At 43.5% G+C, this 12390-nt stretch overlaps 1 protein-coding gene across 1 annotated transcript in view; it reads right to left on the reverse strand.

The window, feature by feature from the left end:
* Cog6 (component of oligomeric golgi complex 6) overlaps positions 1 to 12390 on the reverse strand; it is a 43290-nt gene that overhangs the window by 21890 nt on the left and 9010 nt on the right. The window contains exons 6-11 of the mRNA XM_051157124.1: positions 11680 to 11762; positions 11252 to 11322; positions 9352 to 9445; positions 4719 to 4847; positions 4553 to 4644; positions 2022 to 2086 (exon numbers count right to left, since the gene is read on the reverse strand). Coding sequence (XP_051013081.1) covers positions 2022 to 2086; positions 4553 to 4644; positions 4719 to 4847; positions 9352 to 9445; positions 11252 to 11322; positions 11680 to 11762 — 534 coding nt within the window. The remainder of the gene's footprint in view (positions 1 to 2021; positions 2087 to 4552; positions 4645 to 4718; positions 4848 to 9351; positions 9446 to 11251; positions 11323 to 11679; positions 11763 to 12390) is intronic.

Below are 12390 nucleotides of genomic sequence, written 5' to 3' on the forward strand. Positions count from 1 at the left end.
AGGAAACCTAAAGGCAGCAAAGCCAGGACACAGGAAATGGTAGAGTGCTGTTCTGTTAGTGCCAGGGCAAGCACGGGACAGAGAGGACCAGAAAGAGGGAGGGAAGAAGGAAGGAAGGGAAAGAGGGAGAAGAGAGGGGAAAGGGGAGGGAGGGAAAGAGGGAGGGAAAGAAGGAAGGAGACTTCTGTGCTAGCTAGCTTTTTTTGTAACTTGACAGAAGCTAGAGTAATCTGGGGAAAGGAACCCTCAAATGAGAAGCTCTCCCCACCAGACTGGCCTGTGGGACATTCTTTTGGTTGATGATGGATGTGGGAAGGCCCAGCTCACTGTGGGCTAGGCCATCCCTGGGCAGGTATTTCTGGAATGCATAACAAAGCAGGCTGAACAAGCCATGAATGAGCAAGCCAGTAAGCAGCACTCCTCCATGGCCTCTGCCTCAAGGTTCCTACCCTGTTTGAGTTCCTGTCCTGACTTCCCTCAGGAATAGATTGTGATATGAAAATATAAGCAAAATAAACTATCTCCTTACCAAGCTGCTTACAGTCATGGTGTTTTATCATAGCAACAGTAGCCCTAACCAAGACAACTTTCATCTTAATGAATATTTTTCTTAGTGATCTACTAGCCATATCTCACTAATATAAAATTTATTATTCTTATTTTTTAAACAGTTAAACTTTTAATAACATGACAATAGATGTTTTGGCTATTTTTAAAAAGTTGTAGGAAAATAAAATTAGGGGACAGGTGTTGAGACAGGGTGACTCTGTGTTACCCAGACAGGCTCCAAACTTACTGTACCATCTAGGTGTGTCTCAAACTGAGTATTTTCCTGCATTAGGCTCCTGGGATGCTGGGGACTATAGGTATGTACCACCACATTTGGTAAGAGCTTAATTTATCTTTCGTTCAGTATTTTAAACAACTGCTAGCAATATATAAAGAAAACAAAATATATATGGATTATGAATGTCTGAACATCACACTGGCAGGAAGTATTTCATTTGGTGGAAGACATAAAATAATTTCAAAACTATCAAACTATGGTGATTTTAAATTTATAGACATAATAAATTGTCAAAAAGTAGGTGATCTCTGAGGTTTGTTTGCCTGGATCAAAATACCAAAGAAAATCTTAGACATAAAAGGTATTCAGTACATGATAAGACTGAATCCTGCCAGGCATCATAGCACACTCAGAAAGGTGGCCCTCTGAGTTGGAGGCCAGCGTGCTGTACAGAGGGAGTCCAAGACAGCTACACAGGGAAACTTTGTCTCGAAAAACCAAAAAGAAAAGAAGAAAAAAGAAGAAGAAGAAGAAGAAGAAAAAGAAGAAGAAGAAGAAGAAGAAGAAGAAGAAGAAGAAGAAGAAGAAGAAGAAGAAGAAGAAGAAAACTATACAACTTAATGTCTACATACTAAAGGGAAGTCAGTCACTGCCAGGCTTTCTCTAAGTAGGAAGAAGTCTGTGGCAGGCGCAAGCCCTGGGAGCGACGCACTGTGTCTGCCTCAGGTCACCCTCACTGCTGGGCATAGGAGGCCCATGAGCTTACTGTAGCTCAGACAAGTTAAGCCCTGGGCCAAGGGCAGATGAGCTCTGAACCTGCTGACTCCAAGTCCTGCCCCAGCATAGCGAGTAGTTCGGTAGTGACAGCAGCGGGTAAGTATGTTCACACTTGGATTAACCGCTAACCGCTGTCCGCATGTGATTAGTACGACTACTAGTAAACGCACCGTTCACTTGCCTCTTCAGCTGAACCCTTTTCCTCGCCTGCTGTCATGGCACAGGAAGCACAAGCTATATTCAGCCGGCAAATGTACACTAGGGAATCCCCACTGCCTCTCTCAGACAGCAGGCACTGATTTTAGTTTAAGTGTAGCTTGTCAGCCTAGTTGATGTGTTAATTTGACAAATTGTGGCTTGGTTTCAAGCTATCACTTATCAACTTCTCTGGCCTCCTACGAACACATCAATACTTTGGTTAGATGCCTGAAAACACAATGAAGATACAACCCTTTACCTTTAGAGGCCGACACACACCCTCAGTGATATGCCCAACGACTTCTTGAATATTTTCTTCAACACCTAAAATTAAGTACAACATAATTATGTTTTACCAAGTTATACCTGACTCTAAGGTTTAAGAACTACTGAACAAAAATACCTATATTTAATGTCATAAACGACATTTAAAGTAAATAGCAACATTTTGTTAAGTTCAGTGTCTTTGGGACATTACACGTTGTAATTTCTGACGCATTTCTAATGGTGTTACTAACTAGCATGTGTCTATAAAATGCTGACAATTTGTGCAAATGCTGATCAACAAAATGAACCATTTCTGTGAAGAACCTGAGTGTGAAACAAAACAACCCCCCAAGATATCGGAGAGCTGGACGAGGCAACTAATGGTGCTGCAGGATGGAGCCACAAATGCCTCCTTGCTCTAGTGGTGCTGAGAGTGGAAGGTTGAAAATTGACCGTGCAACCCAAGGAGAAGCTGACATCTTGGTACTGACTGTCACCAAGCACTGACCCCTCATAAGGTGAGGTGGACAGGCAACCACCTTCATTTTCTTTTTCTTTCTTTCTTTCTTTCTTTCTTTCTTCTTCTTCTTCTTCTTTTTTTTTTTTTTTTTTTTTTTTTGGTTTTTCGAGACATGGTTCCTCTGTGTAGCCTTGGCTGTCCTGGACTCACTTTGTAGACCAGGGTGGCCTAGAACTCACAGCGATCTGCCTGCCTCTGCCTCCCAAGTGCTGGGATTGAAGGCATGTGCCCAGCTAACCACTTTCATTTTCAGAGTGAGCCTCGGAATGTTACCTTTCACTTATCTTCAAGTTTCTAAACAGTCCCTCATAAGGACTTCTCGGGAGGCATCTTCAAGGGAACACATCCCTTCCTTCTTTCTTTTTTCCTCTGGGGAAGGGGCATGGCCTAACTATGTTGCCCTGGCTGGCCTAGAACTCATGCTAGCCTTAAACTCACAAAAATCCACCAGCCTCTGCTTCTGAGTGCTGAGATTAAGCGTGTGTACCACTAAAATCAGTCTGGAAATGCATTCTTTTAAACTGAGTAATATGAGTCACAAAAGAAGAAAAAAGTACAGATTGTGACTGGCGTGATGGTTCATTCTATAGTCCCAGCACTTAGAAGGCTGAGGCAGGAGCAAAAGTATCAGGCTAGTCTGGGACACACAGCAAGACTGTGTAAAACCTCATCTCAAACAAACAAAAAATGCAAACTTTGTACCAATCTAACACATATGCTACATTAAATCTCAGTACTTAAGAGCTGAGTCTGTGACATCAAGTGTCACCATCAACTTGGACATGGTTTCTCCCACAAACCATTTGAGGAGCCACAGTAATGCATGGCCACACTACACCAGCCAGTCTGATAATACCAGGAATAGCATTTCTCTCTACTTCCTATCAAAACCAGAACACCCTTAACGTACACACTAAACACTCTAAAGTAAGTCTCTTGTAATGGCTGCTCTCTTCTACTTAACTAGATTTTAGGATGGCTCAAGACACAAATATTTGGGTATATCTATCTCTAAAGTGGTTTAAATGAGGCAGAAGACCTACCCTAAGTGTGGGCTGGGCCCAAACTGATCCAAATGCGAAAAGGAACAAAAGTACCTAAGGCAAACCAGCTCGTCGCCCTGTGGACCACTATGAGAGAGCACCAGGTCAACTCTGTCTGCTTCTGACTGAGGACCACTAAGATGGAGCACCACCATCATCTCTCTCTGCTTCTGACTGAGGACCACTAAGATGGAGCACCACCATCATCTCTCTCTGCTTCTGACTGAGGACCACTAAGATGGAGCACCACCATCATCTCTCTCTGCTTCTGACTGTGGACCATTATGAAAAACCATCTCTCACTCCTGCTCCCATGCCTTCCTTGCCACAATGGAATTGTTTCCTTCCATCAGAAAATTTATCACAGCAACCAAAAAAGTAGCTAATATACTTCTTAAGAAAGTTACAACTAAGAAAATTAGAAAATTAAGGGCATCACAACTCTGGAATATAGTCATTGTTCTCTCTTAAGCAACCCTGCCCCCCAGCCCCGAAAAAACATTATAAGCACGCAATTATCAAAAGAAGAAAAAACAAAAAACAAAGAACTTTATAACAGCCCCTAGAGAAAGAAAAGAGCCTGGGTAATAGAAATAAATGATTACATCTTAGTGACATAAGCAACCCAGCCTGCTCACTCATGCTGGCCTCAGTCTGATGCTCAGAATCTGAGTAATATATGCTGCACACTCTGGCCATATTTTACCAGAAAACAGCAGGGCAGCGGAAGGCAAATAGACCCTAAACTTGAATGGCGGAGCAACAGATGACAGCACAGAAATCTATTAAGCAGAACTGTGGAGGGTGGGGGGTGGAGGGGCGCAGGGAAGGTTATGCAAGTAGGATGCTTATGTGCCATCTAAGTGTGAAGTGTTTGTCTCAGTGAAGACAGCAACGGAAACACAGGGGCCATGTGTATTTTCGCTATTAAGTGTTAGCAATAACTGTCAGCACACTCACCCTGTGCAGTTATGTGCTTTAAGAGAGCTTCCAGATGCTCCTTCTCAGAGGCAGTAGCTTGATGGAGCCATGCCAGCATATCTCCCACATACCTAAAGAAAAGCACTTGTTAGCAAAGATGCCCCAGGGAAAAGTGTCAAACCTCTCCTAGTGTCAATTACTATACCTCAGTGGGTCATGGGCGTGCATTTCGATGGGTCTGGGTGTACCTCCTGGCCCTCCTCTTGTGAGAGCATCAATAAACCCACGAACAACGGTACTTCGCCTGGCCGTTCCAAATTCATCTAAGGTGTACCTAGAAAAAACACACGACGTGAGAAGTAGCTGTTTTCCGCTATCAGACTCTTCCCTCCATGCCTAAGGTCAGCAAGCCACAAGCAGTGCTGGCTTGCAACTCAGAGTTGCAAATCATTCAATCAAAAGGTACAAATTTTGCTCCTTCAAACAAAGAATGCTCTGGACAAAGAGGAGGGGGAGAAAGAGGAAGAGAAGGAGGGGAAGGAGCCGCAGCAGCAGCAGCAGCGATAGGAACAGCTGGCTTGTTCTGTGGCGGCTAAAACACGATGCTCCAGGACCACAGAACGCCACATTCCCACTTCTCAGAAGCTAGTTAGAATTCTGCTGCCCAAATACCAGGAGCCCCCTTTTTTTTCACATTAAAAAATCTCCTTCTGTTACTCTTCCTTAGCACCAAAACCAAACCCAAAGTTGCTATATTTTAAAAGCTTATTTCGACTCAGATGAGACGCGTTTGTTGTTTGTTACATTTACTAACTGGTACCTATGCCAGCAGCTATCTTTCTCTTACATTAGGAGTCACCCATTATTACGGATCATGGGGGAGGAGCTGACAGAGATGGAAAGCTATGAACCAGAGTGCAGGGTGATCTGGGATAAACTGTGAGGATGGCTGGAATCAGTTCTTGTTTCCTAACATTAACTGCCTTTCTTCATACCCACTTTACATTCTGTACACAGCAAAAAATTTAAGAATTTTAACAATATAAAGTCAGCAGATTCCATAGCACCAATTTTTAAATCTCTAAACAGTATTCTACCAGCGAAAATATTAAGAAGGAATCCAGTAACTAACAAAATTTACCAAGTTTCTCCAAGATGTTCAGAGAATTACTTCCTTAGGCTACACTGCTTTCTCTATTATGTTACTTTAAACGTAAGAACAGGGTTGGGTGCTCTTATGCTATTTCTGACTGAAAGGGAAGGGAGTGAGCTGACAGCTCGGATGCTTAGAAACAGTGGCCTCTTCTGAGGACTGCTCACCCTAGTGCTCGGATCTCTGCAGATGCATTGTAGCAGAGGGACAGGCATGCACGGGTCAGACAAAGTTTTGCTGCACAGCTCAATGTCTCACATTTACTTTCTGTATTTTAAGATTTTTATTTATTTATTTATTTATTTATTTTTTGGTTTTTCGAGACAAGGTTTCTCTGTGTAGCCTTGGCTGTCCTAGACTTGCTTTGTAGACCAGGCTGGCCTGGAACTCAATGTGGTCTGCCTGCCTCTGCCTCCAGAGTGCTGGGATTAAAGGCGTGCGCCAAATTAAAAGCAAAAAATTCACTTTTTTTCTTTCTTGTGCTCGTCAATCACACATTGAAACCACCCAGTGTTCCACAGGGAATACACAGGGATTTAACCTGTGTAATCACAGGAAGTTTCATTTAACAGGAAAGTCACTCCTCCTGCAGGATAAATATAATTAAAGAAATTCAGCATGAGGCAGGAAGAACCTTCAACGAATCTTTACACATGGAGTGTCCATCTCAGAGACAGATTAAAAACTAAACAGGACTTTCCCAACAAAGGTCAAAATGTCAAAATGTTTCTTTTACAAGAGTAAATATTCAAAATACCTAAGTAGCTTAAACTTCTGGTTAAAAAGGAAATCAAAAGAATACTGTAGAGTCTCCTTTTGGGAATATAACAGGAATTCATAAAAAATAGAGAAGAATCAGCTTTGAACAAGTTGCCACACCCTCAGGTAACTTGTACTCAGGCTTACTAAAGATCAAGGGTTAACCATTTGTTTAAAGCCTCCATGTAGACTCAGCTTTAAAAGCAGTATGTGCACATGGCTGTTCTGGCTTCGTTTCTGTCGCTGGGATAAAGACGCCCTGACCCACAGCAACTTTGGAGAGAAAGAAGTTTATTTCCTTCTTCTAAGTCACACAGCTCACACCCAGCCCATGAAATGGTGCCACCACATCCAGGCGGTCTTCTCATCTCAATTAACAGTCAGGGCAGTGCCACCCCACCCTGGCACATCCACAGCCAGCCTGCTGCGGATAACTGCCTTTGGGGCTCTTTCCAGGTGGTGCCAGGCTGCGTTAGCAATGAACCCTGATAGGTACAGTGGTTTATTAGTCCAACACATCACCATTACAGTCACAACTACCAAGAACACAAGCTAGGCAACTTTCTCAAGAACTTCTACAGACACTGTGCATGCTACCTAGTCACTTGAGAGGGCTGCACATGGCCTAGATGATGAAGGACACACACTGCCCCCTGCTGTTAATAAACAAGAAACACCCCACAGCTGAGACTGGCACTGAGTGATGATTACTTATGCAGGCAATTTTCCCTTTCTTAGCATTCACCACAGCTAATGAATGGTGTCTGGAGACTGCCTTCCTACTCAGCCTCTAAGCATCTCTCACAGCCTTCCAGATCCTATCACTACTCTGTTGGTCTGCGCTTTGCAGGCTAAGTCTTTGCTTCCTTCTTCTTTGGAGTTGGTCTCTGCTATCCTGTTGCCTCACAGCCACTGCTTTCTGGCCATCTTTGCACTGCTTAGAAATGTCTGACACACAGTGACATGCTCAGCCGTCATTAGCCCTCCACAGTCTTGGAAAACAGGCACCATTGCACCAACTAGGAACTAAAGTGCACAGAGGCACAAGGGCTCATTCGTTCAGGATAGCTGACGAAGAAGCCATCTTCAAAGCTCAGTACCTGAGGTCTGGGGAGATGGCTTGTCAATAGAGGACCTGCCACACAATCACAAGGACCTAAGTTCAGGTCTCCAGCATCCATGTAAAAAGCCAGGCTCGACAGTGCACACCTGAAATCATAGTACTGAGGAGGCAGAAATGGGGTCCCTGCAGCTCACTGGTCAGCTGCCCTTGCTGAATATGTGAGCTCTACATGTAAGTGAGGGACCCAATCCCACACAGCAACAAAACCAGCAATTATAGCAATAGTAGTAGTAGTAGTAATAGTAATAGTAATAATAATGACAACCACAACACCAGTTGGGTGGTAAGACATGAACAGTAGCCTAAGGCATAAATCAGTCTAGCTGCTCATCAACAGACGAATGAATTAAAAATGTTGTACATACGTAGCACAGAGCATTAATAACCACAAAGAAGCACAAAATCTTTCCCTCTGCAGCAAAATGGATGGAACCAAAGATGCCATTTTAAGTAAAATAAACCAGACAGATAGCCACGGTTAGCAAATTTTGAAAACAAACTCAGAACTCTATAAACCCTCGCTCTGAAGCAAGGTCTATCAGGAACAGAAGAAGGGCAGTGGAGGACAGCTGGGAAGATGTCACCAATACACACAAGGTGCTTGTCTGAAAACATCAACCTCTGAACAAGGATAAATCTGCAGGCAGTGCAGCACTTGCTTAAAACCAAGCACAGATGTCCAAGCACTCAAGCCTCTGGTGAGCACGGCCAGGACTATCAGGGGGAAGGGAGCCTCAAGGCTATGAAGCTACTGATCAACCGTCAGCACCAGCTTGTCACAGATGTGTACCACTTCACAGCCACCACGCCCTCCAGAGGAACGATCTGCCTCCTCCAGAAAACACCTCTTCAACCTGAGGCTCACTGGGCGCTGCTCCCTTAGGAAGAGCACCCTGACGGTCAGCCTCCTCTCTATCACAGGACATGAGCCACAGAGCACCTGGAACATGGCATTCAGACAATCAAGGACTCATTCTATTAAAATCCACTTGTTTGTATGACATTCTGACATCAAAGGAGTCTGAGGGACGCCTTTGATGACGTTTTATCCCGAGCACTCAGAAGAGGCCTATCCTGTAACATGCACTTGTAAGTTGCAAGACAACACTGTCATTTCCCACAGCTGGCCGGGCACGGCATCCATGTTCGACAATATAAACATCAATGAAAGGGGACCCTCCAAGGGTGGCTCTGAGTGAACCCTGGCCATCTCCCTCAGCATCAATACTTGCTGGCTTTTATTCTGCTCCAGCGCTTTAAAAATGTATTGACTTTTGTTTTATGAGTAATATTAAGATACAAAATTTAAAATAAAATGCATAGGGTTCCCAACCAAAGCATTAGTCTGAAGACCTTGGCTGGCACAGTTACAAAAATCAAAGATCTGGTTCTGAAAAAAACCCAAAAACCAAAAACCAAAACAAAACAAAACAAAAAAAACCCCCCACTGTTCTGACTGTGAATATTCTTTCTTCTTCTCCTCAGAGTACCTATATGATACAATCTCTACATGACTGCCTCCTCCCAGGGCTGTGTTGCTATAGGGGTTTTAGTGATGCAGAATTCCAAGGGAGTTACTGAGATTGCAAACTGCCTAAGCCACATGGCTGCTACATAACTAAGAGACAGTTGTACTGCAGGGATACCTTGGGCTTCCCTTTATTACATGCAGTATTCAAATAACCTGCTGCCCTGATGACACACCCTGAAAAGCAGTGAAGTGTCATTGAGCATCACTGTCAGAATGTGACCCTATGTAGTTAGGTCAGGAAGGCAAAAGGAAGGCAAAGCAGCATGGCTTACTTGTATAAGACAGGCCTGTCCTGCAGGGCTTCCATGGCCTGAGTTAATACCACAGACACATCACAGGATTCTTGTGTCAGCGCCCTGCATTCACCTGGAAAATAATCGGCATTATAACTCTGGCTGTCTCTTCACACGCCAGCTCTGCTCTTCAGAAGCAATCACTACTTTACTTTATGCCTCAGGTTTAACCATGACATGCCTGCAAATGCCTACTGTGCTCCAAGAACTGGAGGACGTATGACTGAGAAAGGCGGAGGCACCTTAACATGGCTCCACCATGCCTGGAAACCAAGGCAGCCCAGCAGGCCAACACTAGCTTAGATGTTAGGGGAGCACAGAGAAATCTGGGGTAATGCTCCCTGCATTTGAGGAAGGAGCGTCCAGTCACAAGGATTAGACAAACACGTGAAAAGTTTTATCACAAAACAGCAGCATGTCAATGCACGCTAACTATCCCAGTGACCGCCTTTCAATGACAGTCACTGTGTCACAGTGGGAATGCACCTTGAGCTGTGTAAGACTAAGACCTGGATACAGAGAGAGCAAGGTACCAGCCCACGTGGGAGTAGACTGTATAAACAAGAAGAGAGGTAGAAAAAGAAGGAATCCAGACCTTAAGCCAACAAAGAGCAAACAAAGGACTAGGCATCCAGTACAGTGTAGTGCAGGTACAGCCAGCTAACCCTTGCACAGTCAGCTGTGCTAACTACTAACCTACTAACCCACTGCACGCTCACACGCCACTACTGCTCAAAGTAACTGCTTTCCCCGATATAACATGCTATTTTTCAAACACTTACTAAAAAAAAAAAAAAAAAAGCATAATGATTTAGTCTATCTTGCAGGACTTCCGTGGCCTGAGTCTACACTGGAGACAGAGTGTGGGACTCCTGTGTCTAGGAAATAGCGTCTGAAGACACCCACACTCAAGTTCATGGAACCTATGACTGTTACTGTCTTAGGTGCCAAGAGCATCATTGCAGATGGACTAAAAATGAAAGCCCTTGACACTCGGGTATTTTCTCAAACTCCCTAAGTAAGTTTAAGGTAACTACGTAGTCCTAAAATAAAAGAGGACAACATTAACAAGTCAGTAAAAGGAAATGGGAAAATGGAAAATGCAAGTGACTTGGCCAGGCATGTGGGCTTTGAAGATGGAAGACAATGATGATGAAGATGGATCATGTACCAAAGCAATCAGGTGCGAATCCTAGCGGCAGCCAGCACGGAACGCTCAAGACTTCATTCTTAGAAATGCAGGCAACCCACCTAGCCCAACATTGGACGAAGAAAGGACAGAAACTACCTGAACGGGGCCATCCGACATTGTCATGTTACCACGGTGAGAACCATAACTGATTTCTGACTAGCCTGCCAAGATGACACACTAACCACAGACTAATATACCTCATGGTCTGAGGGAACTTATCGTAGCGGACTAAGGCATTGATTACCATTTATAACATGACAGCTGCCTAAATAGCAAGAGCTGCCCAATCAAATGCTGCCTTCATTTACTCAGTCCAGGACAGAGCATCATCTTTGCTACTTTCCTTTAGAGCAGAAACCCTGTCTTCATTTACCCCCTTTTCAACAATGTCCCTGGTACAAACATAAACACCATAGTACCTGAACATGTAAAGTTAGAGACTGACAGATGGCTCAGCAGTTGAGGGGACATGCTGCCCTGGCAGGATTCAGTGGCCAGCACCCACGTTGGGAGGCTCACAAGCACCGGTGGCTCAAGCTCCAAGGAGTCCTGCTCTGGCCTCTGTGGGCACATGCACTCACACGCGTAGTCTCCACACACATACAAATACTTCTTAGGAAATCAAATAAAGGGCAAGTGAAATTTTAAGAATTAAATGCTAATACGTATGAAAAAAAAGAACCTTACTTTGAGCCCATCGGTAAAGTCTTTCGTAAGCCGTTTCCTGAAGCAAGGCCATCTGTTCCATAATCTCCAAACTTAAATGGAAGTTAAAGAGTTATTACAATGTAAACTTTAGTCAACAATTGTATCTAAGAATTTAATTATTCAAGTTTAATTACATAACATTTTGGCACTTATTAACTTTTTATCATTTTATGGAAATTTTCCATAATTTTTTTTACAATTAAATGTACAACTTTAATTTTATCAGTTAATTCCCACTGTCCTTTCAGTCAAGCATACGAGGCTATTCTAAACTTTCACCATTCCCAAAGGCAAATGAAAATTACATTCCTATTTCAAAGAATATAATTTCAGAAAGAACCTACAATGACTCTAAAAGTTTATAAATGCAGGCAGCAATGCAACTCGCTTACCAAGCAGCTACTCACCCTGCTGTCTGCTGGTTGGTTCGCAAAAGAACTTTGACATCATTATGAATCTGTTTCACTCTTCCTAATGCCTTGAAAAAGTCCTTTAAAAAAAAAATCACTTAAAATAAAATTTAGGAAAACTACACTACCCTAAATTAAAAGATCACTACAAAAGTGAAACAAAATCCCACCTATTCTAATGAAGTCTTACACAGATTTTGACTGCATTTTTATAGGTATTTCTTCACTTTTACGACTGACATTAATTACCATGTAACAAACAGTATGCTAGTTACCAGTGATAGGTCATTCGAAAAGACTAGGCCCCTGTCCCTCACCAAACACACAGCCGAGTGAGGGGGCTGCAAGTCCTGGATACCCAGGAGCAGCCCAGCCCTGCAGTCACTGCCTGCCTGCCTGCCTTTGGTCTCTGCTACGTGCACATTCCTGCTCCCTCACCTAGGAGGAAAGAACCGATGATGCTCACGAAACAAACAGGACTCAGCTGGAAGAGTATGCTGGCGCCTTGGGAGTTAGGAGACAGAAAGAGTCCTTTTTGGACAAACTGCATGACTTTAAAGAAAAAGTTGAAGAAAATAGCCTTTGAGAGGGTTAGTTCCATCATTCAGATTGCGAAGTGTTGTTAAGCATGGGGAGGGGCAGGGATTCCAATTTAGGAAAGATAAAGCTATGAGAGAAAACATAAGCAATGTATCATTATCCTAATGA

The sequence above is a fragment of the Acomys russatus genome, chromosome 15, assembly GCF_903995435.1.
Source record: "Acomys russatus chromosome 15, mAcoRus1.1, whole genome shotgun sequence".
NCBI lineage: Eukaryota > Metazoa > Chordata > Mammalia > Rodentia > Muridae > Acomys > Acomys russatus.